Below are 16,359 nucleotides of genomic sequence, written 5' to 3'. Positions count from 1 at the left end.
AAATATTTTTGACTCAGACGACTTCCTGGACGACTTACATTTCAGTTGTCTGGTGAAGAAATTAAAACAGACGACTTACATGTAAGTCGTCCAGAAGAGTTTAATATTTTTAGCGGGAAATTAAATATTTTTAGCGGGAAACTAAAATAGAAGATTTTCCAGACGACTTACAAGTAAGTCGTCTGGTTTAAATTATTTAAGCGGGAAAATATTTTTTTTAAAAAATTTTAGGCGGGAATATTTGGACGACTTACATGTAAGTCGTCTGTTTTAATTTCTTCACCAGACGACTGAAATGTAAGTCGTCCGAGTAAATTATTCAACAGACGACTGAAATATAAGTCGTCCACACCCTAAACATAACCCCTAAACTTAATTATCTAATTAATGACTTCATAAAATCAAATCAAACTTGAAAAGTGTTTACTATACACATAAATAAACACATATAGGTGAAAACTAATTTTTGAAAAAAACATTTTAGTTTTCCAAAATCTAACCCTAACAATACATACAATACTACAACATATGTTTGCCAAACTCCTAAACCAAAGTATTTCATGATTCACTACTTCCACTCATCTATCTTCAAAACAAATCAATTTTATCATATCTTAATTTATATCACTTAAAACTGTTTATAATTACTTGATTTTTATTTTTCACGCATCAAAATATTTTTTTACAAGATTTATAAATTATTTTTAAAATAAACCGGTGCCAGACGACTTACACTTCAGTCGTCCAGACGACTTCCAACATCTCAGACGACTTCCAACATCTGAGACGACTCAGACGATTTACTAGGGCTATATTCGTAAAAATGGCTTCTGTTTTTTTGTTTGGTCACAAGGGGCTGAGCTGTAATTTCACTAGGCTTTTAGGTTAGTTTTGCATTTGATTCAAGTTTGGGTATAGGTTTGGGGTTAAAATCAAGTTGTGGGTTAGTTTTGGCAAAAACCACTATATATATATATATATATCTATGTCAATATAACTAAAGTTTAATTATATATCATATAAAGTAAATACAATGATTGTTTTAATTTATTAACCAAAAATGATTGTAAATAAACAAAAGGTATTGGTTTTGATTTATGTGTTTACTCTAATGTATATACTTTTATGTATATAAATTATTTTTTTAAATAGGTGTTTACAATATGTTATTTGATCCTGGCAATCCCAGAAATAAACTTTTTCAAATCAAAATTATTTTTAATATGAAAAGCAGTACTGTATATATTATTTCGTTCAAATTAAATATTTTAGTTTGATTTTTCTTCCTAAAAGCTTTTAATGAAATATCATGACAAGATTGCAATCACCTTATTTTGAGTTTGTTCAAAGAATGAAAGATTTGATCATTCATCGAATATTTGTTTCTCCTTAATACTCTATCTACCTATTATAATCGTAAAATGAGAGATTTGAATTATTTATTATAAGTTTTATGGTTTATTATTTAATAAATCAAACAGTTTTTATTTTATACATGGTTTACATATACTAGAATGGTAAAATATTATATTTTTTTTATCGGTATACTCGTAAGTAACTAAACTTCAAAAACGTTGGCTAATAAAATAATTAATTTGCTTTATTGTTCTAGAATTTGATGATTTTTAAACCGAACTGATGAATATATATTAGATAGACATTTATATTTCGAATCTGCATTTATATTTATAACAACTTGCTATATTAGATCTGAACATTAACCTGTGAATAGAGTTTGCCGGTAATTTTCTTCAATAATTTGATTCTTAGATATGTATCTGGAGTGAAACTAATTTTTACAAATGTCTATATTTCTAAGCTGACGTTCATGTAATTCACTGTATTCACAGAAGAAGTTAAAAAATACAAATATCATATCAGTGAAACATAAACGAGAACGAAAGCACACATTTATAGAAGTAGAAAATGAAATCATTTATGAAGAGTCAATAGTAAATAAATCGAGAGCAGAAAACTTAATTTTTTTTCGTCATTTTACAATCGATGTTGCATATCTGGTTTTTGTGATTTGTGTGAGTTGCAAAACTTTATTTTTTTTGTGCATATGAAATCTTAAAGATAATTAAAATGAGTTGTAATACTTTAACTCTTCAACAATGATGATACATTTAAGAGACCAATATTTATATTCGTCATTTTTCAATCTTGTGGATTATAGTGTTGCAAAATATTAAAATTATTTAATAAATAAATATTAGTATAAAAAAATTCAATCTCGTGTATACGCGCATATTATCATCTAATTTCATATATAAATGATAGCAAACCCTCTTTAGCTGTCACCAATTAACAAAGCAAGGTTATTTTGTCTCTTTGTAATCAAGTCAGTGAAAATTAAATATCCTTAACTAAGACAGATATCCTGAATCATTAAAAAAAAACTACTGGTCTTAGCCTTGTGTTTCTCGCAGTCCAGAGAAAACGAACGATCTCACGACTCTTCAAGCCGAGAAGGCTCCGGGGCGAAAACCACAATTTGTATTCACCAGTACTACAATATATTTAATATTCTATCCGTTTTATTTTAAGTGTCATTTTGAATTTGTGCATGCAGATTAATAAAACAATTAATTTTATATATTTTTATATAAAAACACCATTATATATATACTTAGTCATATTACAAATAAAAAAATAAATTACAGAATAAAACTAATAAATTTTGCATTAAAAGTCGAAAACGATACTTAATTTTGTAACAAAAAAATTTTTCTACAACAACAGTTAATATGAAACGGAAGGATTATCTTTTTTTATTAGTGGAGTATTATTATAGTGAAATACATTTTCTCGTTATGTCTGGGAAAAATTAAAATAATCTTGTATTTCTGATCTATTAAAATAAATCAATGGCTTCAAAGCGCCAATGAGACTGATCATCGTTACAAATAAAACAATAAGAAAACACATACCAAGATATCTCTTTGAATTTTTTGGACCAACATTGCCTAAGCAAAGAAACTCACTCTTAGATCCATTTAAAAAAAAAAAAAATGTTCTATAGATTTATTGCAAATGTTAAGTAACTAAAGATTAGGTTTTCATTCCTAGCTCAAAAATTTATAATGAGTTGTTCACAGCTGGAATTTTTTTTTTGTGGCTATTGCTTGAACAATCTCTTATCGAATTCCAGATGAATGGATGGAAATCTCCAGTAAGTAGTAACTAAAACAGGCTAAGTCCACAATTAGTTAGCCTATTCGAATTACAATGTTTCTTGTCATTGCGGAAAAGAAGAAGAATGAAAAACCCAAAAACCAACCGGGTTATCTACTTTACTATTTTTTTTGTCAACTGGTGTTATATTATTAACAAAATACAAAGCCGGCTAGGGGTAAACTGCCACCTGAGCCAACAGCCCACCATAGGAAGACAAAGACGCAATACAAGAGGATAAACCATGAAACTAAAAAATTCTAACACTAAAAACTAAAAGGCAAACCCAACATAAAAAAAAAAACATATTTCTTTTTAACACTGGTCAAATCTCAAATATTCATATGTTTATATTTTTATTAGATAAGTCTATTTATAACATATGTGATATTGGCCGGGACAGAATAGCCTAGTGGTAACACTAGAGTGAACTGGATCCCAAGGCACCTGGGTTCGAGTCCTCTGGAAAAAAAAAAAAAAAAAAAAAAAACATATGTGATATTGATGAACAACTTACGCTTTTATGATGCAGCTCTTCCAGTAATACTCAGATGAATGGACGGTTTTGGCTCTGTCGGCAGCTCTCTAAAACTTCCAATAAATTTTACATACGATCCTGTAATCTCAAGATAACTGTATTATCTGAGAATCGAATCCCCGGATTTGATGTAGAAACCACAAAACTCTGACCACTAGGCCACGATGTTTCGCCATACATTTTTTTATGTAGGTCTTGATATTTTTTTGTGGTGTTCATCAAAAACTGGAGAGAACATTTAACATCACAACAATAAACCTCATATGTATTCACCAATTTGAGCTTTAAAATAAGGGGACGTAGGCAACGAGAGCCGCATGTGGCGCAATTTGGTCTCGTAATACGGTTATTGTGAACAAGTTCTATTTTCTCCGCCTTCTCCCCCTGGACGGGACGGTGGTATCTTGCGTACATGAGTGCCGGATCCTCCCCTAGCACACAATGATAATGATAAGTGAATCCTGGCTTAGCATTTGGAAACTCCCCAACCACACACTTAATATGAAACGTGACTCCGGAAACATCGCATGTGTAAAACCATTCCTCACGTGGATCTAAAACGGCTTCACAAACTTCACACCAATACTTACCGCTGGCTTTCTCACCATGGCGCAAGAATAGAAAATGCTCATCACCTTTGCGTTTTATCTTTTCCGGTAGAGTAGCACACGCCAAGCACAAGGAGAAATCACATTCACATTCAGATTCAGTACAACGCAGCACATACTGTTCGGAGACTTTACAGCCCCCACAAGTGCCCCTGTCCATCGTAGTGAGAAAGAGGGTATGTGTGTGACATTCTAGTGATACTGATGAGATCACGAACGCACACCGAATATCTAGTGATATTACTCCTTCAGGACCCTCACTCTCGTACTTGAAACCGTTGGATGTTGTTTCACATGCATCGCATCGAAAGAGAGATTTGCTTTCATCCTTATTGGCGTTTAAATAAAACGGCTTCGTGGAGAGCCAATGTCGCTTTCGAAGAGGAAGATTAGCACATGTTTCGTGGATGAAAAAGTCGTCGCATTGCATACACTTGTAGTGCGTCTCAGAAAAAATAGGGCGGACGCAAGCTTCACAACGGATGCTTACATCAAGTATATCATCCTCTTCATCAATCTTAATTAAGAAATGGTCTTTATGGGAGAAATGTTCAATTGTAAGTCCCTTTTCAATCTCTCTGAATGGCGAAACAACAAAAGTTTCTTCAGGCACCCCTTCCAGCTCTTCACCATCCCACACATCAACTCTAGTTGCGCATTTTGAGTGAACGACATAATCAGGACATGTGGAACAAGAATAAGCCCCGTACCTCCAGTCCACCATCTTGTGACAAATCATGCATTTCCAATTCCCAAAACCAAGAGAATAGGTGTGAGAGACCCGGTGGTCGTGGCGATTGATGTTTATGACGTGTGGTAGATCGATACATTCCCGGTGGAACATAACACCGCATGGAGCGCATACGTAAGGGCATCGTTCACCATGCGTACCACAAGCGTTGCATGTGAAGGTGTCATTTCTAACCATACAGAAGAGTTCACGCTCGTGGCACTTCGAAGTTTTCACCTTGGGTGGTGGCGGGTTCCTGGAACACCTCACGTGCATGCTGAAATTGCATAACGAACAATGGTAGAAATAGCTCTTGAGTTCTTCCTTACATGCATCGCATTTCCCCTTAGAGTGTTCAGGTGGGACATCAATGAGAAGCTCGAGCGGATGGTACGCGTGGAACGGGTGGTTTATAACGGCCGGTGAACTTGGGATGCAACGAAGATGCCACTGCTTGCCACATGAATTGCAGCCGGAGCGAAAATCATCGTCTTCAATGCGTTCCAGACAGTCACAACAAAAATTCAGACGAGGAATATGATAAAGATTTCTCTTTTTTATAGTATCATGGATCTTCGACAGATCTGATTCAGAAAGCCCATCGCTATGGGCGGGGGACCAAAAGTGGGTATCGTTTCTTATCATGGCTGAGGAGGAAAGGTATGAAAATGCCTATAACAGATACAGTGCATGCATATATGGATATATAGCCAAGTAAAATCAATCAAGTTGGTGAGTCCTTCTTTCTAAGAATACGATTTTACTTTAACATTAAAAATGACCCGAGTTGCATTTAAGTCGTCAATTATAAATAACTATACTCACATGTGCCGCCACATGGACAGCTATTTTCTCAACCTGATTAGTGTGTTTCGGATGTTTGTTTATTTTCATATATACCCATTTCTACGTGTATTCAAATATTAAGTTCACACTAATAAAATGATAACCAAGCCCTCTTTAGCTGTCACCAACTAACAAATCTAGATTATTTATCGTCTACTTTGTTAGGATCATTTTAAGTCAAAGAAAAATATCCTTAATGCAGTACAGCCTTAATTACAATACAGAGATCCTGATTAAATAAAAGACTAAATCATTTTTTTTTTGGACAACAAAAGACTAAATCACTAAAACACCTACTAGTCATTGCCTCGTGTTTCTCGCATTCCAAAGAAAATTTGTATCCAGCACGTTCTCACGACTCTGCGCAAGCCGCGAAGGCTCCAGGCGCAAACCACATTTTGTATTTACTCTGTATTCTATTCTAATACTTTTTATCAGTGGAGTGTTAGTGGAGTGAAATGCATTTTCTCATCATGTTTGAGAAAATTAGAACAATCTTGTATTTCTGATCTTTTTGTGCTTTAATTTTTTTTAATGTTTTAATTTGTTCGGAGATTTCCATTTTATAAAGAAGACATATTTACATCATAGTATTGTGTGCCTGATGAACCAAAGGGTTTAAATTGAAAAGCTATTTTTGACTTAACCTTATTAATAAGTGGTGGTTGTTTTTCTCTACACCTTGGTCGAGTTACATAAAATGTGATGTCTAAAAGTTTTGAACGTTCTAGTTACATAAAATGGGATGTCTATAATTATTTTTTACAAAATAGTGCTATAATTAACTTAAATGCGGTTCTGATTAATTACCTTAATTAAGATGAAAGATTAAAAAAACAATCATATATACTAATCCGGGGAAGTGTAATCTTTGGTCTAAACCAATTGATTAACTGATTAGACACCCGTGATCTGCTAAACACTTAAAATTAAACGCCCAATCAACAAGTTACGCAATGCAAGTAGCAGTCTATGGATCCGTGACACCTGGAAGTTTATGACTGAATACAAAAGCAAGCTATGTCGAATTTAGACAGTGGCTACACAGCTTTCTGATAGGAAATCACACAATCGCTTAATTGTTTTTTTATTGTTCGACAAATCGGTGCCAAACTATTTCTAAACATGGGCCATCATAAATCTTATCTCTAACATACTCAGGGGCCCAACAACTGGTTTTGCTCAACCCACACCGACTCAATCTTTACCAAACTTTGTCCCTCAATTTGTCAACCCCACCACGTTCAGAAGACCAGACCGTACACAATCATCGTTTTCAAAACGCCACATACTTTTTTGAAAAGAAAGGAAAATAGCATCTGCGTCCAACCTTCTTGACCCCTAAAAGACAAAACAATGCATTGTTACGAATTGCAAGTTTTCTTGCATGCATTTAGTCGTATACTATAAAAGTTATATTATTGATCTTCTGAAGGGTTTAGGTTAGTGTTTGCTCTATGATGACAACCTTTCACACATGTCCTGAATGCATTTTGTCATATGTGTAAGAACATATGTTGATCTTGTCTATGTAAGATTCTGGCATGGATATAAGCAAAGGGTTTAAATTATAGACTGTTCTACACTCGGAACTACACTTGTACTTGAACTAAACTTTCTCTGGATTGTATTTTTTTTTTAAACAAAATTTTCATAACTAAGACTGATACAGCTGCTTCTGTTACTTATATAAAGCTTGACAATAAGAAGATACTAAGAGCTTTCTGATGCTGATGGTGGCTCTTCATGCTCAAGCCGAGGACTCTCATTGGACTGTCTAGCAGATATGACCTTGTCAAGAGTTTGGTCAGGGACAGTGATCCCTGTGGTTTCCATATCAGCAACTATGGCAACGGCTCCATCAAGTTCTCCAAGGTCCAAACACAACGTGATGATCTCATCGTACAGTGGGCTGCAAAAGATTATGACATTCATTTAGTTTATATAGTCAAATTACTCATAATCAAAGGCTTAGACTATGTTGTGTAGCTTAATGAACCTGCCAAAAGCATAGCCAAGACTGTGTGTGGTCTGCAAGATCTTCAAGAAGGCTGAAGGCATGGGAGCTCTTATAGCAGCTCGTAATATCACCGCACAATCACCAATCGTTGGAACTCCACCCAGTTCAATCACCTACACAAACTTATCATCATTAACATGATGGATCATGCAAATTTTATACTAAAATGCTTTAGAGAGGTCTCTTGCCTTTGACATGAGCACAATTGCCAACTCGACTTCCCATTCTTGTGACCATCTCCTTGGAGTTTTGTTCTTAAAATCCTTCTCCCATGTCCAACCCCAAACGTCTGCTATTGTATACATGTCCGAAACATCAAACACTTTTCTCTCCCTCATCTCTTTGAACGCTTCAAATGGTTCCTCAGGGAACCAATCCTCATCTGCATCATCCTGATGGACGGAACCACTCATGAACATGTGACTACTTAAATGAATAAATCATAAAACATATCATAGGTTAATATGCATACACACCTCGAGTGTCATACGAGACGCCCTCTTCCCACGTTTCTTTGTCCTGTTAGCTTCATCGGATTCTTTCAAGAGCTGGACTCCAATCATTTGAAGATGCCTCTTAGCGTCAGCTGCCTTATTCTTGACTAAATCCTCTCCTTCTGCTCGATTCTCAGGTTCTGCAACCACCACTTCTTCTTCCTCTTCATTTTCATCATCCTCCTCGTCTCCTTCTTGATCCTCTTCATCATCATCCTCATCATCATCGGCTCCTTTTGCAACATCTTCAGTCTTGTTCTCCGGCCCACCTGCAGCTTCTGATTCATCCGTTTCTATGGATTCAGCCGTAGTTTCAATCAAGCCTTCTCCAAGAAACCGGCGTTTCCAGAACTCTGTGTCTCCTTCATGTAGCTTGATCCTACATATTAGTTCGTCTACTTCTTCATCGACCTCCTCCTCCTCTTCTTCTATTGGAGGAACCCAAAGAGGTCGACCACGAGACTTGTTAATCCTCCTTGCTTTTTGAACACGCTGGTAAAGAACATTTCTCGTTCCATCAATCGGCAAGCCCTGAGCTTCAAGCTCTTCCTTCAACTCAGACACAACCATCTTGCTAGCTGCTTTTGGCTTCAGAAGATTCTGTGCAGGACCTTTGATTATGTTCCTTAACCTCTCCATCACCCTCATGTAATCAGATTCCGATGCGTCTCCTAGAACCGGAAGACCTTCGCTCTGCAAGGTTCTCAAGAGCTTCCTGTGGTGAACTTTCCAATCATCAAGACATCTCTGTTTGAAAGATGTTTCAATAGGGTTCGAGTATATGAATCCAGCTGCGTCTGGATCTAAAGGAGTTTTCCCTCTTCGAGGTACCCAACGCTTGCGGTCACCAGTGAGCCCTCCTTCCTCTACGTACCTTGCTAAATAATCAATCTCATAACCAAGCTCAGCTTCTTCTTGCAACGGTTCGATCCATGAGCTGACTAGTGTCCTGTATTTTCTGCTCATGATCATGGCTCTTGGAGGTATGGGTTGGTTGTCTTTGCGCATTGCATCTAAAGCATCAATAAGCTCAACAATTCTTCCTTCTCGGCACAATGCACGGAGATATAAAGAGAGAGGATCCTCAAAATTCCCATCATTGTGTAAAACTTTTGTTCCTCCTTCAAAGTTTTTCAGAGCACGAAAATGCCTAATCGCTTCCTTCACAACACAATATTTCGTGAAGCACTCAACCAAGAGCCTGAAAATAGATTATTATACAGATCTTATTAGGATTTTTAGATAAGAGCAATTGAAATTATAAGATTCTCTTACGCATGAGTCTTCACATTTGGCTGTACACGCTTGTGATCCTCAACCATCATTCCAAGTAACTCAGCAACATCTTGAACCCTGTGATTCATTCAACAACACGCTATCTGAAAATTTAATACACCTTTTGAGATAAACATGTGCAGTTAAAACCTCATATGGATTACCTATCATATGAATCAGCTCTTGTATAGGCTTGAATCACCCAGTTATATGTCTCGGTGTTAGGCTTCATAAAATCTAAAAACCAAGATTATATTAAGCCAAGTCAAAACCCATCATCCAACAACTAAACCAAACAAATTGACAAAAATTAGCCAAAGAAAGTTACAAACCTTCACCATACTCCATATTCTCAAATGTAGCATAAGCCACCTCCGGAATCCCACAAGTAGCCTACACAAAAAATTGATGTCATTAGACAAAGAAGGAGGCGTGTGTTATACATTCCTAAGAATACCATAACAAACCTGCACGCTAAGAAGACAGTTGAAATGAAACGTTGTCGCAAATCTACCAGCTGCCTCCATTTCGTAAGAGATCTCCAAGGCATTAGAATGATCCCCAGCTTTGCAGTCTTCCTCAATCATCAGATCATAAAGCTTATCGGTTGCTCTCATCCCACCTTTAGCACCCTTCAAGAAAACTTTATTCGCCTCTTCCAAGTGGTTGGTCCTCACTAGCTCCTCTATAAAAAGAACACAACCCAATTATAAACGATTCTAGACACACACACACACACACACACAAAAAAATAAAATGAAACTAACACATACCAACAAGAATAAGCCAAGCTTGACGAATGTCATAGTTAAGCTTTTCCATAGCAGCAAGAAGTTCTAAACCTCTTTGTGCATTTCCTTTAGAACCGGAGAGTCGAACCAGAGCAATCATGGTTTCAGGAAGCGGACGTTGGCCTGCACCTAGCTCCTTTCTCAGCGAGTGCATCTGCAATCACACATTCACACACAGAAAGAAGCTTGCTCAAGAAATCATTAGGCGCTAATTAGACGCTCTATAGGAGATCAGTGATTAAAGCATCTCCAACTCCACGGTGCAAAATGTTCGTTCACAACTGCATAATCAACTCCATTTTGCAGTGGGATTGGAGACGCTCTTAAACAGATGTTTAGACCGATTTTTAAAAATAAATTATTGATTAGGTGGACGTCTAAACCAAATTTTAAATTTTTTTTTTTTGAGTCTTAGAACCATTAGCTCAAGTTATATAGTAAAATCGATTCGATTCTTAACAGATTATACAATCTGCATTCAAGAATTGAACTATAGAGGAGGCGTTTTTTACCGCGCCTTGTTCGTCGCCGTTAAGCGCGTGAGCTACAACCAAGCCGTGGAAAGAGCGTGGGCCAGGGGTAAGCCCAGCGGCTATCATGTCGTAGATAACCTCGGATACGCCCGACGTGTCTCGATTCCTGGCTCGCTCCATGAGCTCATCCATGAAAGTGAGGCGGAGACTCCTCTCCAGCGCCGAGACGGCTTCGCTGCTGCCGAAGGTTGAGGAATCTTCATTCTCGCGCTTCTGAATCTGCTTCCTCCTCCTCCTGGGCTTCTTCTCCGGTGCGGAGATTGAGCAACGAGTGGAGGCGACGAATCCGGCGGCGCGACGAGGAATCGGGTGGATTGAGTTGGAGGGAAGCGCAGGATTGAGGAAGAAGAGAGACATGGCGAGTGAGTGAGGAAATGGATAAAATGATTTGAATTAAAAAAAACAATTCTCACTTATTAGAAGGAGATCATGTGGAGATCACGTGACGATGTTTAACCGAACCAAAATTGGGTTGAATCGGATTCATACCATTAGTTGTATAAACCGAATTAAACCAATATTTTTTAATCTTGTAGGATGCGTAGGAGAGGTCATGTTGTTGAATCCCCCTAATATATTATTGTCACTGTATTATTATTACCACCACCACATGTTACACGTTCAAACTAGTTTGAATGTAATCTTATAAATTAATTAACCCTACATCAAGAAACTAGTTTATCTAGATATCATAGTTATTTTATATATAATGAAAGTATATCAAGCGTTATAAAAAATGAAAGTATACCAAGCAAATGTATAAATGTTTTTTTTTTGGCTAAAAAATAAATTTCATACTTGAGATTTTTCAAAAAAACTTAAGCATTGGTATTTGTTAATGTATATTGTCTTAGTTATGGTACGCTTTGTTTATACAATATTTCTATTTTTTTGGTTTGTGAACTATCTTGGAGATCTGATAATTTATGTTCTTGATATAAACCATCTTGGAGATCTGATACTAACAAGAAGGAACAAGAAGTCAAGAACAAATGTTTTCGTCGTGTAAATGATCAGACCAAATAAAAAGATGGTATTGTTTTCCATATTTATTAAGGTGTTCACATGGAGATTTTGTTTTCATCCTGTTTCCTGAACCTAAACTTCCACTCTTTATCCACTTGTTCATATTACTCTTGTCTGAAAGAAAGAAGATTGCATATACTAGCATGCAAATTCGAGAATGTTTCCATAAATATTTGAACATGTGCATGTATATAAGGATATAATAAGAAGTGTATACACTAAAGTGCTAATCCTCACATGCCATGACATAACAGAATAAAAAACAAACAGAGCTAGTTGAGGAAGCAGCCAAACTAGAGGGGGGCTACACAAATCAATGCCCCGATTAATCACGTATCTTCCACCGAAGAATCAGTCAAACATTCTCGTAATTAAGAAAATAAAACCATATAATAAAACTTACTGAAGATATGAAGAATCATCTATACTTGTAGTAAAAGCACATCTCAAGGTACACAAATATAGATACCATACTCTCAACTATACCCACTTGATCATTGTCCGGAGATGTTGTGAGTCTTAGCTTAGGAGTCTTAACTGCGAAAAACTAAAGCATAATGGACGCAGGGGCAAAAGAGAAGGGGTCCATGTGGTTGGAGACTAAACATGCATTTTGCTTCCTAGAGAAACAATCATAATCAGATTAACTAATAAAACAAACCGGAGTAGAATACTAAAAAATTTGTAATTTATCTAATTCTAGAATGACTATCTAAATAATACAACCTAAGGGATGTATTGTATGTATTTATTGACTTTGTTTTGTATCCATTATAAGTCAAAGTGCTTCTTTGAAGATTCCTTTCTACTATGGTCACTTTCAATAATGGAAAAAAGAAGAATAAGTCACTTTATTCATACCTGTTTATATATTACACATGCAGACCAACTACTATATGTCCTTCACCATATAAATACATTCTCATAAACCAACTTTCTTCATATCTTAATTTCTCTCTATTCACCTTACTCCTCTTCCAAAATGAATATCATAGTTGAACACAACCCTTCGAGCATAAAGTTATCTGAGCTTGGAGTCATGTCATGGCCTAAGTAAGTATCAAACACCCACATGCTCATCTATTCCTCATTTCATTGGTAATAACATTGTGATCGTTTCTCTGGCTAACAGATGGTCTTGTCAGCCTGGGAAATATGCATTGGTGTTTGAAGAAAGAGAGACATGCTATTTGGTGAAGGGAAAGGTGAAGGTGTATCCAAAAGGTTCATCAGAGTTCGTAGAATTTGGTGCAGGAGACCTTGTAACCATCCCCAAGGGACTTAGCTGCACTTGGGACGTATCTCTTTTCGTAGACAAGCACTACAAGTTTGATCCTCCTACTTCTCTATAATAATTTCATACTTATGATCTAGTTTTGGATGAGTCTTTATCATCATGAAGCATATAAGCTTCAATATTCAGATAGTAAAGTATAGAAGAGAACCCAAAAAGACAATGCTTAGAGAATGTACAAAGCCTTTCCTAGATTATGTTTTCAAATGTAACTTCTTTGGAGCAATGATCAAGAAAGAACAATGATATAATAACACAAGAAAGTACAAAACTCAAGAGCTGTCCTAACAGAATAAAAAGATCATACATAAATTTTGCTGTGAGTTACATTGCGACACACTTTTGAATGTCAGCAGAGGAAACAGATTGACTTAGTTCTCGTCGTGTCACGGTCTTCTAGACCTTTGAGGAACCATCTGACTGCGAGGTGCTCTGAAGCATAAGTCATGAACGAAACTAGAATCATGGCTACCGCTATCATCAGACCCAACCTGCTCCATATGTAACCAGTTTAGTACATTAACCACTACTAAACCGAGCAACACAAACACCTTCTCTACAGGTAACTAAATGAAAAAAAGTTTTACCTTAAAAATAAAGCTGTGACCCCTAACATGTAGGGCAAAGAGATAGCAGCAAAAGCCAAAAACACCATTCCTAATCCATAATACAATGCAGTGAAGTCACAAGACGCATCTGCCCGCTGATGACCTGTTGATTTTTCAGAGAAGTTTAGTGATAAACAAAACTAAGAAGACATATGTGTCTCTGTGGATATACCTTTTCCTGAATCATCCAACGATGATTCTGTTTGCAATGAAGGAGATCCTGTCTGAACTGCTACTTTCTTGCCGTATTGATACACTAGAAGTAGGAAGCCACCATATAATAGGAAGAAGATTGTGAAAGTCCACTCATATATCAAAATCAAGCCAGTCCATGGCATGATTTGCCTTGGCACAATCATAAAAGAAACTCCAATGGATGTCAAAACAGCCATGAAGCAGACCACAACTGAGACTGCCCCCAAGTATTGAGGAACCTTAGAGTGAGCGCCAGTGTGAAGCTGCAGTGATAAAAATTAAATATTAAATAGATTCTTTTAGCATCAACAAAAAGCAAAAAGGCAGATAAAATAACTAACTTGATAGTTGGAGTTCATGGTAGACAATGTCGATACACCACTATAACCAAGTGTTCCATTAGACCTGACTTTGTAGTAAAGATGTCTGATCTGATTGCATACAGAGTTCCTGCACAATGAACTCAAGAAGTCACGTCCCTGCAACAGAAAAAAACAGATATCCAAATGAGATTATAGTTGAAAGAAACGGTTTGGGTACAACTAGAATAAGAGTCTTAACCTTTAGGGAACGATAAAGACAGAACAAAAAGCCACAAAGTGGTGACAAGAAAAGGAGCTTGACGATGAACTCATCATTTGGTGTTTTTCCACCTCCAGTTCCAGGAAGAGTCTCCTCGAGCCCTACCCTAATGCTCTGCAGGTTTTGAGGTGAAACTTAACTTAGAAACTCACTCAAAACAACTTAAACTTTCCACAGACAAGTAGACCTACATGCCAGGCCTCAACAGGTTTCACAAGCCATGCTGTCCACCAGTCCCAAGGCTTAAGAGGACCCAAAGTGTAGTGAATAATATGAAGCTTACTGTCATCAACCATCCACTGCATAAACAATGATAATCTCAAGATTCTAATACTAAAATAACCAAAAGACCACATCACTTTGGTCTTTAAAACAGAACAAAAAAAAAAGTTAACTACCTTGTTAGCAAGCATATAAAGACCAACATCTGCATTATACAACGTAGAGAGCCTCTCCATTTTAGGAACCGGTCTAGCTTTCACAGCTTCAGGTGACAAACTAGGATCGAAAACACGAGCATTCGGAAAATCAGGATAGTAAGAGTTCAAGAACCCTTGATCTCCCCCGGTATAAGAAGACAAGGTCTTCACTTGCTTCACCATATCGTCGAACAAAGCTGCAGAAGGCTCAACGACCATGACTCCAGAGTTCAGCCTCTCGGAGTGCTTCAAGTTTGCGCAAAACTTGGAGCACTTGAACAGATCCTCAATGTTCTTCACCACAATGGTATCAGCATCCAGATACACAACTGTTAACAAATAAAAAACATAACATAAAGAAACATAGGACAATGCTCTAGGATTGTCAAAACAAGTGTTCTAAACATCGGTCTAGGCGGCACACAGGTTCGCCTAGTCGGCAAATCGGGTATGACCCAAACAATTTTTTCAAATAAAAATCGGTCTAGGCTTTCAAAAAATCCGCCTAAATAATAATCCTTCATAAGACACCTAACCACCGCCTAGCGATTTTTAGAACATTTGACTCAAAACACACGCAAAGTAGTTACCTTTCTTGTAAGCAGTCATGTTAAAGATCTTGAGCTTTGTGTAGACACCCCAGAACCTCTTGGGGTGAACTTGGTTTGGGTTTGCTAGTAAACTAATCTTCTCTACTTTCCACCCATCAGCCTACATAAACCCCAAAAAACTCAAAATCAATATCTAAAAAAGGAAAGATCTTTACTTTAAGCTTCTTTTTAAGCTTTCCAGGAATAGAAAGGTTTATTACCATAAGGAGCTTCTTAGAGTAGTCAGAGACACCATCAGACACCAAAACAACCATGTCCTTGTGAGATCCAGTGTCTCTGATCGATTTCCCCAATACTCTTACTCCCAATAAGAACTCATCTCCGTATAAGAGTGTGACGTAAGCTTCGTTAGTTGATATGGATCCGAGGGAGCCTTTGAATTGGATTGAGAGAAGAGCGATTGAGATAACCCAGAAACTCGGGTTGAGTTTCGCCATGGATTCGGATCTAATTGCCACACCGATATTCTCGAGGAATTAGTAGAAAAAGGTCGGGACTTTTATAAACTGTTGTAAGTTTGTTTTGTTTTTGTTTGTGTTCTGTTTCTGCTTCTTATTACCATATCACGTAACAGACAGTAAGAATAACAGACACGTGTCAGATTAATAAGAG

At 36.8% G+C, this 16,359-nt stretch overlaps 4 protein-coding genes across 4 annotated transcripts; 1 reads left to right on the top strand and 3 right to left on the bottom strand.

The window, feature by feature from the left end:
- Positions 1 to 3,658: 3,658 nt before the first annotated feature.
- Positions 3,659 to 5,707, bottom strand: LOC106297430. The gene has a single exon (XM_013733669.1). It carries the CDS (start codon positions 5,696 to 5,698, stop codon positions 3,782 to 3,784), a length of 1,917 nt encoding a protein of 638 aa, XP_013589123.1. The 5' UTR covers positions 5,699 to 5,707; the 3' UTR covers positions 3,659 to 3,781.
- A 1,750-nt stretch (positions 5,708 to 7,457) lies between these two features.
- Positions 7,458 to 11,393, bottom strand: LOC106334672. The gene is made up of 10 exons (XM_013773029.1): positions 10,992 to 11,393; positions 10,462 to 10,633; positions 10,156 to 10,373; positions 10,021 to 10,081; positions 9,853 to 9,925; positions 9,689 to 9,766; positions 8,396 to 9,614; positions 8,108 to 8,311; positions 7,899 to 8,032; positions 7,458 to 7,811 (listed from the first exon to the last, which is right to left on the bottom strand). Exons 1-10 carry the CDS (start codon positions 11,367 to 11,369, stop codon positions 7,613 to 7,615), a joined length of 2,736 nt encoding a protein of 911 aa, XP_013628483.1. The 5' UTR covers positions 11,370 to 11,393; the 3' UTR covers positions 7,458 to 7,612.
- A 1,573-nt stretch (positions 11,394 to 12,966) lies between these two features.
- Positions 12,967 to 13,569, top strand: LOC106304049. The gene is made up of 2 exons (XM_013740465.1): positions 12,967 to 13,091; positions 13,171 to 13,569. The coding sequence occupies exons 1-2, from the start codon at positions 13,021 to 13,023 to the stop codon at positions 13,388 to 13,390; spliced, it is 291 nt and encodes a 96-aa protein (XP_013595919.1). The 5' UTR covers positions 12,967 to 13,020; the 3' UTR covers positions 13,391 to 13,569.
- On the bottom strand, positions 13,484 to 16,280 carry LOC106303961 (inositol phosphorylceramide glucuronosyltransferase 1-like). Its single transcript, XM_013740355.1, has 9 exons — positions 15,948 to 16,280; positions 15,727 to 15,847; positions 15,116 to 15,465; positions 14,909 to 15,016; positions 14,697 to 14,831; positions 14,477 to 14,614; positions 14,113 to 14,398; positions 13,920 to 14,043; positions 13,484 to 13,823 (listed from the first exon to the last, which is right to left on the bottom strand). The coding sequence occupies exons 1-9, from the start codon at positions 16,182 to 16,184 to the stop codon at positions 13,682 to 13,684; spliced, it is 1,641 nt and encodes a 546-aa protein (XP_013595809.1). The 5' UTR covers positions 16,185 to 16,280; the 3' UTR covers positions 13,484 to 13,681.
- Positions 16,281 to 16,359: the final 79 nt, after the last annotated feature.

Source organism: Brassica oleracea, chromosome C1 (assembly GCF_000695525.1).
Source record: "Brassica oleracea var. oleracea cultivar TO1000 chromosome C1, BOL, whole genome shotgun sequence".
In the NCBI taxonomy this organism is placed as follows: domain Eukaryota; kingdom Viridiplantae; phylum Streptophyta; class Magnoliopsida; order Brassicales; family Brassicaceae; genus Brassica; species Brassica oleracea.
Note: the sequence above shows the minus strand (reverse complement) of the source record. Positions and strands in the feature narration are given on the sequence as shown.